Here is an 18,171-nt window from a genome sequence, read left to right as displayed (position 1 = left end):
AAACTTGAATGTTTTATGAGACTCGGAGGACATAGAAACAACTCCTGAGGTATGAAAGTGTCAGAGATTGCTGGCCTGAGGTGACTCAGTGTGCAGACATTGTAAATCTGTCAAAGACTGTTTGGGTGATATTACATGGCACAATAAAGGTTAGGTGTTATGGTGCAGTAAATAAGTAGAGTCAGTAGGAAAGGTGGTGAGGAATGGTCAGTATTTCAACATAAAATGCTTGATAATGATCTTCAAGGTGTTACTAATTGTTTGGGCTGTTACATCTCTGGTCTATGACCTGTTTAAATAAACATTGTGCTGTTATACAAAGTATTTCAGAAAGAAAAAAAAAACATTTTCATCAGACTACCTCAGAGGCAGACTGGACTTGTTCATGAATCATTTAGTTTCTCCGTTCACCACTAGATGGGACAATTTATCTGTTTAGACACCAAATTGACTTATATTCTTTTACAAAAGAGAACAATTCTGTGCTATATGTTGCATCATTTAGAAATCTTCACTCTTCACTCTAAGTGGGTTGCAGCATCTGAAAAGGAGGTCAGACAGAACTTTGACATTGAAAATGATAGTAAAAAAATGAATACACCACAAAGAACAGCTGGATATACAGCACCATGTTGTTTTTAAAGTTTTGTTTCAAAGTTTGGTTAGAGTTACCCATCTATAGTTTACAGAATGGAGAAAACACTTGATAGGATGAAAAAAACACTTGAAAGGCAACTACAGCAGCAAAACAAGCTGAGGCATACTTGGCCTATGTGTTTGTGTCTGCCTGTGTGTACTTGTGTACGTGTGCATGCATCCCTGTTGTGTGTGCATAAGCTTCTCTACAGCTGTGATATGCAATTAGTTGAAAGCTAATTAAAGTTACTCTTCAAATCTCTAAAACACTGTTAAACATATTACAGGCCAGTATCCAGAATAGATGCCTCCCTTTCCTATTTTCTAATTAAACCTCTTGTATTCATTAATTTGATAGGTTGATAGTGGCCAGATTACACAAGATAATGAACTGGGTGCTGAATTGATATAACTGCATTAAACAGAGAAAGAGATTTAAAAAATAGATTAACAGATGATGCAGTTTTTGTAGCGAAACATAACTTGATATATCACCGACCCTTCATACGGAGTTCAAAACCTCTGATCTACAAAATCTGCTTCTTACCACTGAAATATGTTTATATGCAGTCAGATGCAGTCTGTCATGTTGCGGGATGAGACTAACTGGTTTCATGGCTGAGCAAAGCAGAACACCTCGTCAGCTGAAACCCCCTGGGGGTTTGTAACAGGTATGCTTCAGCCTGTTTTCCCTATCAGAGCAGCAGCTGAACCCTGAATGACACTGTAAGGTTTATGGTTCCTTTATATCACTTTGAGGCAGTAAACACTGTACTGGCCATTGACGTGCCCCATGTGGACCAAAGGAGAAAGATTTTGTAATAATGTATAAATATTTGTGTGGCAGCTCGTGCTATTGGCTGCTGTCAGTGGTGTGTTTTTTTTAAACAATTTTCCCTTGCATGCCTCTTTGTATCCAACAACCATCACTGGTATGCAGTATGACCAAGAACAGTGTGGTGGATCTTTTGGTTTGTAGCAATAGTCTAATTCTGAGCCCATTCTGAACCCACTAAAGTACATATTGTTAAACTTTTTGCCTTAAAAATATATACAGTTGTATTTTGCAGTTGCTGCCTTTTTTGCCACAGGGAGTGTGTTTTGGGCCCGAGGGCTGAAGTAAATCCAAGCTTTGGCTTTCTGCTGCTGATTTGCTTTTATCATTTTCCTTCCTACTTAACAGAAGGCTTTGCCTGACTTCACTTTTCAATTGTTGGTACATATGTTTATTTCATGTTAATGTCTTTGTTTACTGTGGTTTTACTTCAGTGCTTCTCAACATTTTTGGCTAATCATCCGTTAGAAACTCCTATGTTGGGAACTACTTTAATTAAATCTGAAAAGCACATCTTGACTCAACTGGTCTTCCTACAAGTCTTGTGCGTACTTGCCAGGTTTCCAGTTGTTTCATGCTGAGTGGGAAAGACTGGAAAGGGAGCAGTGGGACTGGGTGCAGCCCATTTCATACCACGCAGGGTTGAACTGCTTGAATGTATTATTTATTTGATTTGGCATTTGTGCCTTCTCACTTTACAGTCACTTTATGTTTCTATTTTCATTGGATAATGTCCACATTGCCTTTTTTTGTGACAAATAAATATCAATTAGCTGAAAATGGCATTCACTCTCTTATGTATTGCTTCACCCTTGCTCTGTCTTAAATGTTAATCCCTCCACCAACCTATACATTTATAAAACACTTAGAGACATTATGCTGTCTTGTCGACAACTGTCATTTTTAGTATTATACAAAGTGTTTGTTACTTAAGTTTTCATTATATTATCTTTTCCTACATTTGAGTGTTCTCCCTTTGAGTATTGTTCTTCTGCATTTACACATAGTTTACAAGTAGCAGTATTGTTATTCATTGAACATTGGTTTCGAATCCACCACAACTATTATAGATCTGAGAGGCCTATTTTTTCTGCATGCAGGGTCACTTGCTGAAAACAATGCTTATCAGAATTGGACACACTGACAGAATATTGCATGGTGGTCTTTGAAAGAAAATCCTGATTGCCTGTGTCCATGTGTATATATATTTTAACAGCAGTGCTTTGCAAAGTTTCCTTTGATCAAAGCTATTAGGGATCACTGTTGATAGCAAAATGTCTTGGAACAACCAAATTGATCAAATGTTTGTAAAATTGGGCAGAAGCATGGCTGCTCCAAACACTGTACAAAATTCATGCCTAGCTATTTAACCAACTGATTAGTGCAAGCATTAGTGTTATCACAGTCAGATTATTCTTCAGTGATTTGGTCCAACACAACAAGTAATTTGAAAATGTTACAGGTAGCTCATAAAAAAAGCAGCTTGCATTGCTCTTCACTGCCCATGTCGAACAAGAGTGAGCAATGAATAATCATTTGGCTTGGTTTTATATTTACAGGCAAGTGTCAAAAGCAGGTTGCATTATTCTCTAGTATGCTTTATAAAAATATTGTCATAAGTAAATCCACAGAAATATTCTACAGTAACATATCATTATTTTCAGACAGACCATTATTATTCTACTCTGTAGTCATCAGAGGGTCGTTTTCTGTTGCCAGGGGTTCATTATTAAGAAAAGGTGGAATGGAATTCATTACTCAATGTTCCATATTATTCTAAGTTTTTTATTTCAGAAAGTAATACAACATACTTTTAATAAAATGCTAATGTTGTATTTGTTTAAACAAGGAATAGTGTAGAACATTTTTTATCTGTTCTTGAAGATGAGAAGGTGCTATGGATGTAGAGGGCCATCTTCCCACTTTTATTTGGGATTTGGTGGCTGTGTTGCTAAGTGATCTTCTTTTCTCAATTATGAGAGAAATGAAATTATTATATAGAGCTATTGTATGTATTAGACAGGCTTTGAGTTGGTGTTTGTTGTTGTGTATCTTAGTGGTAGTGTTATGTACTGAGTCTTATTGTATGAAAGCGGATGTGCTTTGATGTTTTTTCTATTATTGAAGTATTGTTAAAAATACAGTGTCACAACACAGGGGAATCTCTATAACCCAAAAATTAATATAGGAAAAATACCAGGCATAGTTTTGTGTCTGCTATCCTTAAAAAATCTATACGGATGTATTATGTCACACTGTGCACACAATGGCTTGCATCATGAAGCAATGATCTTGTCACTTTTGTAACTGGTGCCTGACATTGCTTCCTTGACTTGGCAAGGGACCAAAGGTTCAAAGGTTTTCGTCAGGCCTTATGTAAATCTTCTGTGTTTGTCTGATCAAAGCCGCAAAACGACCATGTCCAAGACGACAGAGCCCCAGAAACACAGCAGTGAGTAGACACCCTTTTTCAGCTGTGTAGCCAAAACAATCGAAGAATGAATTGAAACTGGGGTACAGCTTAAATATTTCATTCTAGCAGATTGATTTCATTCATCATTTATTCAAAATATGAGTGTGAAGAAAAAGTAAAGATGTTTGGTTTGTTGTATTAGGGATAAATGAACTGACAAGATACAGTAAAGTACCTTTTGCATGTAATGCTTTTTTATCATTTATTTTGGGGAAAGGGAATGACTACCTGTTGCAGAACTAAGTGTCAACATTTGTAACATTGCTGCATCTTAGTGTAGCCCCCTTTAAAGCGGGGACAATAGCAACATATACACTTCTGTAGAGTTCAACACACATGCACACAGAGATATTTGGCATTCTGTGGTTTAGTCATAATGGATTTTATTTTGCATTTCAAAATCAAAGCTGCAATAGGAAATGTTGGCATTTTCCATTGTTCCTGCTCCGTGGTACCCTGTTGAATCAGAGCTGGTAAAAGAATATGCACAATGTCTCATTAATAGCTTTTAGTAATTCCCAGCTGTTAACTAAAAGAAGAACAGTGTCTGACAGGTCCCTGCACAGCAAAACGGTAAAGAACAGAAATCAAAGAGATGTGCAGGAATATGACAGTTAATTCCAACAAGGTCAGTCCCTTGTACACTGGCATACTGTTGGCACTGTGAGGAAAACATTTTGTTAAAGCAATAGCTGTTTCAAATATACTACTGATGCAATAGTGATTATCCAAAAATGAAAGATGAACAAAGCAATACCTGAAGCTATTATCCACAACAGTTCCTGGCTCGTCAGTGTCGCTGTTTCAAGAGACTTGATTTTGAAATCAGCATGTAGGAAACTACATGAAATACCCCCCTGAAAATGACTACACACATTCAGGCATCATTTGCAATGCTGCAGTAATCACAATCAAAAGTCAACATTGTAAGAGATTGTTAAAGTCTACAGCGGTTATCTCTCTATTGCACATTCCCATTTTTATTGTCTGTTGAACTAGTGCCATGGGAATGGACAAAATTCTGGCCCTGCTGATTGGTTGCAATAACAATTCACACAGTCAAAAAACTGTGATATTGCATCCTAAGCTCAGCACGGGGCTCCGTATTGAACCACATTTGCTTTTGTTAATCGCATAATATTCAGAAACATATATATTACAATCTCCATTATGTGTGGAGATATGAGGTAATGAACGTGAATTGGTTATTGGATAACAGATAAGACAGTAGATAGTGCTGGTGTCATTCACAGTGCATGACCCCAGAGAGCCATTAGATTATACTAGCAGCAGCTGTTATAGTACATAATGTCTTCTACCACAGAAGAGATAATGTTTTTCCTCACTAAACCATTTTTAAATCACTTGTACAGTTTGATGGCTGTTTTTGAGTGTTGAAATGCAGCTGCAGAGGACCATAAAGTGTGAGATACAGCTGGTAATAACTCAATCAAAGAAAAAAAGCTGAAGCTGCTAAAGATCTTTCTTGTTAACGATTGTGTTGACATTAGTAGGCCACACCAACAATGCCCGTCTGCGAAGGTGAATTATTTAGTTACATCCGTGATCAACTGTTTTGTGCTAACAAGTGGTTTTCTGTAAGATCTTATATCACATCCTTATTCACACTAGTTCAAAGTTCAAAGCTATAAATGCTTTACAGGATTATACCAAGTGTCTATGCATATTTATGGTGATGTGTGTGTGTGTGTGTGTGTGTGTGTGTGTGTGTGTGTGTGTATGTGAGTGAGTGAGTGAGTGAGTGAGTGAGAGAGAGAAAGGTGGGGTGTACGGGGGGCCAAGAGTTCAGCTGCTGCTTAAGTACTCCGTGCTATCATGATTGCATCTAAATCTTTCCTTTCTGCTTTATCTCCATAGATTTTACATTTTACTTTAATCAAAAATCCGCCATTCAGCAACCCTCTTCTCTTCTCCTCTCCTCTCTCAGTGGCCAGCAGGCAGCGATGTCCGCAGGCCAGTGGGCTGGAAAGCCTGGCGCATCTAGTGCGTTCTGTGGAGGAAACCCCTCATCCCATCCCCACCACCATCAAGGGAACTGTTCCAACCTGGATCAATGGGAGCTTCCTGAGGAATGGCCCTGGGAAGTTTGAATTTGGGAATGACAGGTATTTGAGAAATACTATGAAAAGAAACATGGCCAAACTAAAGTACATACATTACTTAAATTAACAGAACTTTATTTTTATGAACAGTTAAAAAACATTTACAAGAATATAGCCGCAAGCTGCGATTCGCGGGTTCATACCTTTTTTCTCAATATCACCACCAAATTAATTTCACACATATGGTTCAACATTGTTATAAAACATATCCTACAAGTTTTGTAACAACTGGACAACCATTTTCTGATCTATAGCTTGATTTGTATCATTCCACATCCAGTTACGATGAATTTAAAGAGCCACCTAGTGGTCGATTTGAATGAAACTTTCAAGGCATATTTCCGGCACACATGTGGACATATACTGTGAGTTTTGTGATGATTGGACCAACGCTTGCGGATTCTTGTCTATTTATGTCCTGAGCCACACCCTTTACATGTTTATTGGTCAATATCTTGAAAACGAAAGGAGCTATCACCAAGCTTTATACAACTTTATATAAGCTAAGGCCAATGATGATCCAGAGAAAATTTGGTGTCAATTGGAGCTACGATCTCGGAGGAGATGTAAAAAATGTGTTTGCATTATGGCAAGCGGCCATAAAAATCCTGTTTTAATGTGTTATGTATCTGTATGTGTTGTTGTTGACCTTTTCCTTAAAAAAACAACTATAGCTTTTATTTGTAGGAGTGCACTGACTGCAAAGAACAAAACATTTACTGGGAACAAGCCCACGCAGGATTACAGACATCAAGGAGAATTAATATTTTTCTTTCATATTAGACTATATAATAATTTAATTGAAATATACACTATGTATATACTAGTATTATTAACCATACTATTTTATTAAAATGTTTTCAAAATATAGATGCCAGTAAAACTACAATACTCTCTCTTGCTGCTATGTTTCTAACATGTCAACAAACAGCATGGCTCCACAAAACACAGAGAGAGCCAGAGAGAGAGAGAGAGTTCATTTACACTCCTGGCTCCTTACCTTTCATCCAGCACAGCCAGCCGCCATATTGGCATAATAACCGCGGATAATAAAGCAGCATGAAAGCGGCTACATGACAACAAGCACAATCCATAGCCTGGTATCAACCGGTCCAGCACAACAGTTTGTCCCATACACAGAGCAGCAGCACAGAGTCAGGATGATTAACGATGCTTCACTCACCAAAGCAGGCTCACTTCAGCAGAAAGGCGCAGCGCCGCTTTTCCTCTGGGCAAACTTCTGGAGGACTTCTGGAGTTTAATAAACATTAGGATCCGACCGTCGCTGAGCTTGTAGCTGTTTCCTCCACCTGTTTGTTAGGCAGCCATGTTTAAGCCTTTAAAGTAAGTTCAGTTTCACAGCATTGTCCAGATAACTCCCGCTGGTGTCATGTTTTGCAATCCTCTCAGAAAGATGAAGATGAAGACAAGTACAGGATGGTCTCCCTCAAAGCCAGAGGTGCTTATCAGCTCATGCGCAGCGACAGCGTTTAACGTTAGCTTGCTGTTAGCGATGTTGCTAACCTGTTGCTATCTGCAGACTAGTACGGCTCTCACACAGTACAGTACACAAAACTGTGTAGCAGAGTGACAAACTTATTATAAACCAGCCAGGCTACTGACTGTCTGTATAATTATTACATTTCACCTTTCTGTCTGCTGCAGCTTGTGGATAAGTTACCTCCAGAGAAAAACACACGCTGGAAGCAGCAGGCTGACTCGTAGCTCCGCTCCGCTCTGCCTTTTAGGCCCGCCCCTTCACCAATCACAAGTTTAGAAAGGTGACAGGCATCTACATATACGAATCGGAGGCCTCTCTTAAAAAAACAGAGCCTAATATGACAACACCTACATGCTGCTAAGACATTTAAACTTTTTAACACAGGAATGACATAATATCAGAGCTTTATTTGCCAGGTATGTGTGCACATACAAGGAATTTAACTCTGGATTGTACATTGCTCACCATGCACTTACTTATACAATAATACAATAATAAAATCAAACGCAGGCTACAGTATAGAGAACACATATATGCACACTATAAACAACAACAATAAAGAAAGACTGAGACAATAGTGCAATTAGCAGAGTGCAAAGGATGCAGGAGTAAATTATTATTACCATTATTATGTACATGTTGGAGGTGGATGTGATATACAGGTACACATACATGAATACATGTACACAGTGCGATGAGCATAGTGCAAAGGATGCTGGACTGAATAAGTATTATGTGCAGGTGTACTTGAGGTAGGTGGGTTTGGTAAACAGTATATACAATATGACAATATAGCAGTATGAACAGTGTTACCAGCACTGAGATAGAGAATGATGAATAAATAATAATTGGTAACCAGTAAACAAGTCTATATTCTCTATATTCTGATTAGAGACAGAGGGGCAGAGTCCACTGGGGTAGCCACCAATTTTATTAGGGTGGCCGTGCCCCCCCCCCCCTTCCTAGCTTCCTTTTGTGCATTTATAGCGCCTCCTAGTGGTCAATTTGAATGAGACTTGCAGTGTATGTGTGAGGTCCTTATCTAGACATATCCTGCAAGTTTTGTGTTGATTGGACAAAAAATGTGTATTTTGTAGCCTGATTTGCGTTTTATCCCCTGCAGTTTGTTTGCATGTATAGCGCCCCCAGGTGTTAAGTTTGACTGAAACTTTCAGGGCATGTTTCATTTACTTATGAGGACACATCCAGAGAGATTTGTGATGATTGGAGATGAATATGGGATTTATAGTGTAATTTGTGTAATGCTAAGCACCTTTCTTGCACTTGTAGTGCCCCCTAGGGACTTATGTACATCAAACTGTCCAGGTATATCAGGGGCACCTATCTGAACATTTGGTTGCTGATTTGTGGTCATTTATGTCCATAGCCACGCCCCTTACAAAGTTCATTGGTCCATATCTTGAAAAGTAATTGAGATATCGACATGCTTTATACAAATTTTAATAGGCTTGATCCAATGATGATTCACTGAAAATTTGGTGGCAATCGGAGCTACGGTCTAGGAGGAGATGTCAAAAATGTGTTTTTCAAAAAATTCAAATGGCAGAAAAATTTTATAGGCAGACCTTAATAGTCCTTGAGGCTTTTTTGTAGAGCACATTGAGCTGCACCTGTGTGAGAAATTTCAAGTCGTGAGGGGCGTGGCCTTTCAAAGTTTGCATTTTTAAGCCTTATTTGGGGTTAATTGGGTTCATATTTCTATGGAAGCTGATGCACACCATTTCCAGTTATTCCCGCAAGTTTCATGTTTCTAGCTCATTCCAGCTCATGGGAATTTGAGCCGGCGCGGCAGACAACAAATAATAATAATAACTAAAACACACAAACATAGAAGGGTTCTACCGCTACGCGGTATGAACCCTAAAAAGGAAGTACAGCATAGTCATTATCTGTAATTTATAGTATTTTAAAAACAGGATTGAATCCAGCCATCACACGAAAAATTGACTGACAGGTCTTTTGATAATGCCAATAACATACATTCACAACAATAGTTATGAGACGGTCTGTGATCTGTACCTGTATCTATAAATGAGACACAGTTCTTAGCTTTTTATAAACAAAGTCAGTAATTATTATCTGAACAAGCAACCGTCTAGTTTGCTTCACCTGTGACAAATTCTCCATTTTTGATCCTCATGAAAAATGACAAATTTCCACTAAGGTGGACAATAAAGTCTAATAATAATAATAATAATAATAATAATAATAATAATAATGTGGATGGAGGAATTAAGGATTTCTGTCAATATTTAATAAAGAATTGACTCCCCAAATTATGAGTGTTTTTCAGTGTATCCATTGTCGTACAGCACTCACACCACTCTCTCCCCTTTCCCCTTTGTCTTGCACAAATACCCTGGTGAGAAATTAATTGTCTTTCTTCTCTCAGATACACCCACTGGTTTGACGGCATGGCCATGATGCACCGGTTCCACATCTGTGAGGGCAGTGTCACCTACAGCAGCCGTTTCCTGCGAAGTGACTCATATGTCCGCAACTCAGAGAAGGACCGCATCGTGGTGTCAGAGTTTGGGACGTTAGCCATGCCTGATCCCTGCAAGAACTTCTTTGCACGCTTCTTTTCACGCTTTCAGATTCCTAGTATGTGGATCTTCTTTACATATTGCATATTCCCATGCATAATCCACTTCAGTGCAGCATAATGCAGCACCAGCAGTGCCATGCATTATTATACAATACAACTGATTTGTGCATATACTGTAGGTAACAAGGCAGCTGTTCCAGATTACTGGAGACAAAGTAAAAGTCAAAGAAATTGTCAGCCCTTGACTGTACGTGATGTACTGCATATTGCTTCTGCAGCCTAATGAAAGCTGGTGTTACCTTATATTGTGTTTTTATAGAGGTAAAGGGAACACAAGTCAATATTTGTGTGTGTGTGTGTGTTTGTGCATGCACAAGTGTGTGTGTATAAGGGAACGATCAATCTGAAGCATGACAAAAAGCTTCGGAAAAATTAAGGAGGAAGAAATTGATGGGAAAAAAAGTAGTTTCCAGTGATATCTGAGGATGATGCACTTTGCTAAAGAGCTAAATTTAATATGTTCCTGACATCTGTATGTGTGAACAGAGGCCACAGATAACGCCAGTGTGAACTTTGTCAAGTACAAGGGAGACTATTATGTCAGCACAGAAACCAACTACATGAGACGAATAGATCCACAGAGCCTGGAGACAAAGGAGAAGGTGAGTCAGTATGACAAATATAAAAGTCTCATTTGAATGCTGATGCTGATAAGCAGTTAGAGGCTACAGACACTGAAGATGTGTGACTGGTAAATAATGATGATGAGGCTAACAAAGATGATGATACTGTCCATTTAAGGTGGACTGGAGTCAATATATTGCTGTCAACTCAGCTACAGCTCATCCACATTATGACCGTGAGGGGGCCACATACAACATGGGCAACTCTTATGGAAAAAGCGGTAACATTGCTTCACTTGTATCCAGATTGTACCATATATTTATCTAAATATCCTTACGTAATTCATTATAACAAATACTGCATAATTATTATTTTTTGGCCTCTTCAGGTTTCTTCTACAACATCATCCGTGTGCCTCCTCCTGAGGAGAAGACAGCAACAGAGGACTCTGCAGACCTGCATGGAGCCAAAGTGATCTGCTCCATCCGTGCAGCTGAACCCAGGAAACCTTCCTATTATCACAGCTTTGGTGAGATACACCCTGCGGTATAACAATCAGGCTATGCCTTCTTAAAGTGATCTGCATGTTGGATGTATACTGACGTGGAATTAATGAGTTCTAAGAGAGATTCTGTTTTTTTTGCCTACACTGACAGCGTGAGTGTACTTCAATGAAAGAGAGCGTCACACTTTTTCTGTGCTCTTATTAATTACTAATTTGAATTCTAGTCTCGTCCTGCTTCTTTTTGTCAATCACAGCTCTTTTGTCTTTCTGTTCAGCTTTCACATTCTCTTTGTCTATAAATCTGCCTCTGACTTGCAAACCCACTTTCTTTTACACTCTCTGTCTCTCGTAAAAAATATTAAATGTGTTAAAAAGACACATAATCAACTTTTTGCTGTAGTTTCTTCCATGGCTTAACTCTGAGAGCACTGTTACCAAGACATCCTTTGTGTATTGACTTTTAATGTTTTGTTGTTTGTTTGAAAATCAGTTTTTTACTGTTATATGTCTATATTTCACTCAGTGACACCCATGTCAAGACCACAGAGCACATGGCTACACAGTTAAATCTTGTGGAATAGGCTCTGCTCTTTGAGGGAGCTCTTAAAGAAACCCAACAGGAAAAGGTTCTTCGCTCAGAGGACGAATCCCCCTAATAAACAAATACACAAATGTTAGATCTTAGTAAAGTCAACAGCATCAAAAGCTTAGCGTGTAATGTGGAGGTTTGGATGGTTTAGGTAGCTGCGGTAGCACTGGCATTAGTTTATCACCAAAAAAGTGAAGGAGTAAAAGTGAATATGATTGGATGTTTCTAGTCAACTGATATCCAAGCAGTTGATGAAGAAGTTGTTGATAATGACGCATTGCGATTATGCCAATCAGCTATGCAAGCACAACTTCATTGCTCTGCCAGATCCAACACAGTGTTGCGCCATTTGTTTTTTTTTACTGCACCAGATCCCTGATTATATCTCAGTATAGAGACCACCTTGCCTGCCAGACTGTCTGGCACCAAGAAATCTGACAAGTGATGGAACATTGTACAGTTACACAAGGCACCACATAATTACTTCTGTCAGTCGAGTTACAGTACATGTGAGGGGGATATGTTTAGCCCCCATTTCACATGTTTGTGAGCAAGCACAATATTTTTGTCTCAAGTGTCATGCAAGGTCAGTACTGAGGCTTTGCAAACTGTTTGGCCAGAAGGAGTAGCAGTGGATTTGGCCACTTCAGAAAAATTGTTTCATGGCGTCATTTTTGCAAATCCTCCAATACTGGTCCAATTAAACAACATGGGGCCACATGGAAACTTTAACACAACAATTTTGTTGACAGGTCACATGGCCTTGCAGTAATTATCTCTTTTATGTATGAAAATATTTATGAGGCAAATCAGTGGGGCACTGCAAAAAACAATGAACTCTGTCATGAAACCAAAACCAGCATAAGTTATGGTGGGACTTATGATGATGAAATATGTTATGAGATGTTTCAATTGTGTTTTTGATTGATGCATACATTTCCTCATGTGTGTGCAGTCATGTCGGAGAACTATATTGTGTTCATTGAGCAGCCAATCAAACTGGATCTGCTGAAGTTCATGCTGTACAGAATCCAGGGAAAGAGCTTTCATAAAGTCATGACCTGGGAGCCTCAGTATGAAACTATCTTCCACTTGGTCAACCGGCACACTGGGAAGGTAGGTTAAGATTTATTTAATGCACAGCAACAGACTTACTTCATACAAAAATAGTATGAAGTAGGAAGCACACACTCATTTGCCGAATTGTCAGAACAAAGAAGGAAAGCTGCAAGCAAATCTCTTCACGCATGGTGAAGTTTTTTCCTTATTTATTTTGATGAAGTCACACTCTGATGGTGTAGTTTTCTCATCCATTGTTACTCTCAATTTTCTCATCTCATTACACAGCATACCCATTAAGCATACAATATCACACTTTCATAATGTGAAGGTACAACACAATAACAGCAGCGAGGGCGCCTGTCCTCAAATGTGAAAACCAACATAGGTACTCCTTCTTGTTTGTCCAAAAGCCTTAATTATTTTGTTGATATTTTCCTGACTGGTTGTTCTGACTGGTCCAACAGGAGAGCAAAGTGAAGTACCGTGCGGCACCCATGTTCACGCTTCATCAGATCAATGCTTTTGAAGACAACGGCTTCTTGGTTATGGACATGTGCTGTGGGGACGATGGTGAAGTCATTGGAGAATTCACACTGGAGAACGTCCGCAGAGGCACGGGAGATGAAATGGATAAGGTAAATGCATACAGTTTGACTGAGTAATCATATGCAAGCACACATATAATCACTAATGCCCGACATAATAATGTTTTATTCATTTTCACTAGTGAGCAGCTCTGTGTGCTGGCTTTTACTAAACTATTTCAACAGAAGTGTTTTTCATAACCATCCACCATTGTTCAGCTAGTTTGCATTTTTAACATTACCATCAATTCATACATCCACCTAAATAGTATTTACTATAAACAATGTCCACAAAATATGAAAAATATAAAACATGAATCAGCATTTAATGTTTTTGTTATTCTATGTATAAGGGCCATCCTTTTTCAAGGTCATCTCTCTCTCTCTCTTGTTTACAATTTTTATTAAAGTCTGTCTCTTTGGCAGAGTTGGTTCAATTGTACAGATTTGTTTACTTTTACTTTTTCATAAATTGTTCAGTTTCTGATGCGATAAGCTTTTGTAATATCTGTAACATGTGTTACTTTACTCACAACATACTTACCAAAAAATAACATCAAAATGCGTCCAAACAATATTACTAGCATATAGGAACGTGATTTTGTGTCACTATTTCTTAATCTGTTTGGGTTTGATTGCTCCTGAGGTTACATTGCACCTTTCAGTCAAGGGACCCACACTCACAGTTTTCCATGTCTGATTTCTTTTGGCAGTTTTACAACTCGCTGTGCAGAAACCTCCCAAGACGATACATCCTACCCTTGACTGTGGACGAACACACTCCTTTGGAGCAAAACCTTGTCACTCTGCATAACTATAAAGCCACAGCAAAGAAGACAATGTCAGGCGAGGTAGGATTAAACAGAGTGCAGTATGGTCATTCTGTAAATAAACTAATATGTTTAACTGTGCATTAAGCTCAATCTGGTTTTACTGGAATCAAGTAAAGTATGAGACCTATAATCATGATGAATGCAGTCAATTCCCTCCCACACACTGTGCAATTATCCAGCATGATAATACATTGAAGGTACTTTCTGCAAGATAGTTTTCAGTTGTTCAGTTGTCTTACAGCAGATAAAAATGATGTCAAAATGAGAGTCCACCATGCGGCTGAACAATTGCCATTTAACGCGCACACACACACACACACACACACACACACACACACACACACACACACAGTGAAATGTTGAAAGAAAGGGTGATGTTTTAGTTGTCATGACTACCACAGTGATACACTGTCCTCAGTCTTAGTTCTCAGTCAGAGCGGTGTTATGTACATGTGACGGCTGAAAAACAGCTGTGAAAGTGCTGCTGGCTACCACAGTCACTGAAGACGGATCGAAAAAGGTGGGCTTGTAATTGCAATTGAAGGTACATATATTTTTTAAATTAAATTAAAATTTAATTATTCTGAACTAAAGTTTGAAATGTATGCCCTAGATCTTGTGCAGGTATCCGTTTACCTGTAATTCAGTATTGATTCTAGCCCTCACAGCGTTGCACTGCAGCAACAGTAAATCAGGTCTGTAGGTGTGCATTAAGTGAGCACATTTCTTTGTAAAATGTAAAACTTGCACTGATCTGAGAAAACTCCTGAATTTTCCCTGTGACCCTACAGGTTTATATGACCCATGAGGAACTTCACGATGATGAGCTGCTGCAATACGGTGGCCTTGAGTTCCCTCAGATCAACTATGACCAGTACAATGGCAGACCTTACCGCTACTTCTATTCCTGTGGCTTTGGACATGTCTTTGGTGACTCCCTGCTCAAGATGGATGTCCAGACCAAGGGACTTAAGGTCTGTATCAATCAAAGACTGCTTAGGGAGACCGTATTGTTAACTGGGCTGGGCATTATCACATCAAAGTAATCTCTGATGCTATTTCTCTATCACTGAGGGCAGCAGGTTGGGAGTTGGCTTTATAACATGAAACAGCTCCGAGTGAAAGAGATGCTTATGTAATCTTCCTTGTCTAGGTGTGGCGTTATCCCGGCTTGTACCCGTCTGAGCCTGTCTTTGTTGCTTCGCCCAGAGCTACTGAGGAAGATGATGGAGTGGTCTTGTCAGTCATTATCACACCCAGAGAAGTAAGTTAACAACTGCGAGAAGACCCCCACAAAATCAATCTAAAAGAGCATCAGCAGACATTGTTAACTTGACATTGGCCTTAGATTATAACTGTGTACTTTGAGACTGTACTGTGAGAAATATAAAGAAAAAGATCAATAACCACAGTGAGTCATAAAGCATGCAAAGCAGACTTTGTGTATATTTTTGTGTGACCTGACCATACAGAGATATTTTTTTACTATGATTTGATACTTTCACTATCATCATTGGGAGAAGGGTTACCTTTTTTCTTTACATTACATTTTAATCTCTTCCGTTTTCAGGAGAAAAGTACTTTCCTGCTTGTCCTGGATGCCAAGACCTTTACTGAACTGGGAAGAGCAGAGGTCCCTGTCAATATCCCATACGGGACCCACGGCGTGTTTAACGAGATGGGCTAGAAGTGCCACTGTTTACAGCTCTGTGGCAAATTGCTGAAACTGAACCAGCAACCAGTCATTTTATCCACAGAATATAATATTTCTGTCAATGTCATTGCCAGAAAAATGGCAATCTTTTGGACTCTAACAAGACAGAAAGCCCAGCATGGCATCAGCACGCTAATAAAGGTTGTCCTCTATGTGCTCTTAACTGTTCTTGTAAGATTTTGAAACAGTCTTTAGACAATGCATAGGGTGCTTACATGGAAGAACTAATTCAACTACATGGAAAATATTTTTAAGAAACACCAACAGCTTGAAAGTCAATACACACATTAAAATAAAATCCATTTCCCCTTTTTCTGTTTAAACCCATAGTGTTTTTGCATCATCATGCCACTGGAAACGCTATACTCCCAGTGAGAACAGAACAGCACTTAGGAAACATAAAAATGCATCAGAGGAAATTCAATTTCTGTTGAAGTAACGTGATAGAAATGGACAACGTCTGAAAACAAATGGATGTAACTGGTCGATAGCCTCCAGAGAGTCTACAGAGGTCACATCACAAACGTAGCGCTGTTTATACGCTCAAAACAACCCAAAACAAAGTTGACATACACATAAACACTGACATGTAGGACCTTGAAAACGAACAAGAGCAGTTTGTTGTTTCATTGTATTAAACTGTGAGCTGAACAGAACAGTGCTGAATAAAACACAAAGGCCCGACACAGGATGTGAAGTAGCCTACAGCATAACCTGTCACTCCATCCATCTCTACAATTGACTTTACTGGTGCTTATTTCATTGGTTATTTTCTCTCTCACATTGATTTTGATTTGAACGATTTGATTTGAACTTACTCCGGGCTCTGCACCTGATGCAGGCACTACAGCAGTGTGAAAGCTGAGAGGTTTCAAATGTATTATGACCCATATATTTTTTGCCTTTTTTAACATATCAGAATTGACTTTTAGTCAAGAGTTACAGTGGGTAAGGTTTTAAATATATTTTGCAACAGCAAGTCCCAACCTTCAATATTTTATGACTGTACTGTACACACAGGCAGATGTTTCATCTTTAGCTTCCCTTATTACACAGAACTGAATAAAACAGGAGGGAATAGAGTTATAGTACACTGTTGAAATTAATTTAATACTGGGAATTAACAACACTTATATTTTTGTCATGTTCTCTGCTCAACTGTGTCTCCTCATGAGCATGCTGTACAGGTCTCCCAAGATACACATTAATTAGCCCCTAATTCCTAATCTAATCATTCATGCTTAACCTCCGTGTGTGCTTGTGTGTGTGTGTGTGTGTGTGTGTGTGTGTGTGTGTGTGTGTGTGTGTGTGTGTGCACATACTATAAGTTCATTAGTACTCCCTCCAACTAGCATGACCAGCACATAGAGATACAGCGACCTTTGCCCTCTTAAATGTCAAGCAAAATTTTGTGTTTGCAAAGCTGTGAGGCGAAGCAAATGCTTATCAATGATTCCCAAAACCCATTTAATTTAAAGTATTACGGGATGAGATGTTGAGCATGTGGATCAATGGTTCATTCAAGGTGTTATCCTAGATAGTTAACACTTTGATGGCTTAAATGTGTTGGATTCACCTGGGCTGAGTTTGAATGATGGTCAAGCACACAAGCTGCTCTCAGTTCTGAAAACACACTCACTTACAAAGCCCCCCCGGCTCTCTAAGCACAAGTTATTGTACAGAGTCTTAACTTGTTATCTGTATCATTATTTCACATCCCATGAATTCATAATGATACCATCTATATTCACCATATTAGACACACTTCTTGGAGGCAGGGACAGATTTCCCTCAATGGTGAGAACAATGTCTTCTATATCCAGATTTGTCATTCCCTGTCTTCACGGTATTGAGCCATCTTGTGGGGGCATGGTTATCTGACATACAGATAATGTGCATCTGCGTGCTTGTGTGTCTGCAAGGGCTTTCTCCAGTGCACAAGTATATGCTTATTTATGAATGAGTGTATCACGTACGGAGCCATGCATGTGTGTGTGTGTGTGTGTGGGTGTGTCTATCTCTGTGGGCCCTCTCTAATTGTACATGTGAAATAAACAACTGCAGATGCTTTATGAAGTCAGAATGGAGCAATTAAATACTCACTGAGGGGGGTGAATCGCGCA

The 18,171-nt window shown here is 39.0% G+C and overlaps 1 protein-coding gene across 1 annotated transcript; it reads left to right on the top strand.

Annotated features, from left to right (window-relative positions):
- Positions 1-3,823: 3,823 nt before the first annotated feature.
- On the top strand, positions 3,824-17,139 carry bco2l (beta-carotene 15, 15-dioxygenase 2, like). The gene is made up of 12 exons (XM_038704033.1): positions 3,824-3,923; positions 5,893-6,070; positions 9,982-10,193; positions 10,684-10,799; positions 10,939-11,041; positions 11,150-11,290; positions 12,811-12,971; positions 13,382-13,552; positions 14,215-14,352; positions 15,126-15,308; positions 15,488-15,598; positions 15,905-17,139. Exons 1-12 carry the CDS (start codon positions 3,890-3,892, stop codon positions 16,019-16,021), a joined length of 1,665 nt encoding a protein of 554 aa, XP_038559961.1. The 5' UTR covers positions 3,824-3,889; the 3' UTR covers positions 16,022-17,139.
- The last annotated feature ends 1,032 nt before the right edge of the window (positions 17,140-18,171 follow it).

The sequence above is a fragment of the Micropterus salmoides genome, unplaced genomic scaffold (assembly GCF_014851395.1).
Source record: "Micropterus salmoides isolate LMB-PRFRI ecotype aquatic unplaced genomic scaffold, ASM1485139v1 Ms_hic_scaffold_7, whole genome shotgun sequence".
NCBI classification, from domain to species: Eukaryota; Metazoa; Chordata; class Actinopteri; order Centrarchiformes; family Centrarchidae; genus Micropterus; species Micropterus salmoides.
This window is presented reverse-complemented; position numbering and strand designations above follow the sequence as displayed.

Bases quoted from the DNA above. Each gene is read 5' to 3' on its own strand.
- bco2l (XM_038704033.1), top strand. From the start codon at position 3,890: ATGTCCAAGACGACAGAGCCCCAGAAACACAGCA. The intron at 10,800-10,938 runs GTGAGTCAGTAT...TGTCCATTTAAG, and splicing joins GCCTGGAGACAAAGGAGAAG to GTGGACTGGAGTCAATATAT. The intron at 14,353-15,125 runs GTAGGATTAAAC...GTGACCCTACAG, and splicing joins AGAAGACAATGTCAGGCGAG to GTTTATATGACCCATGAGGA.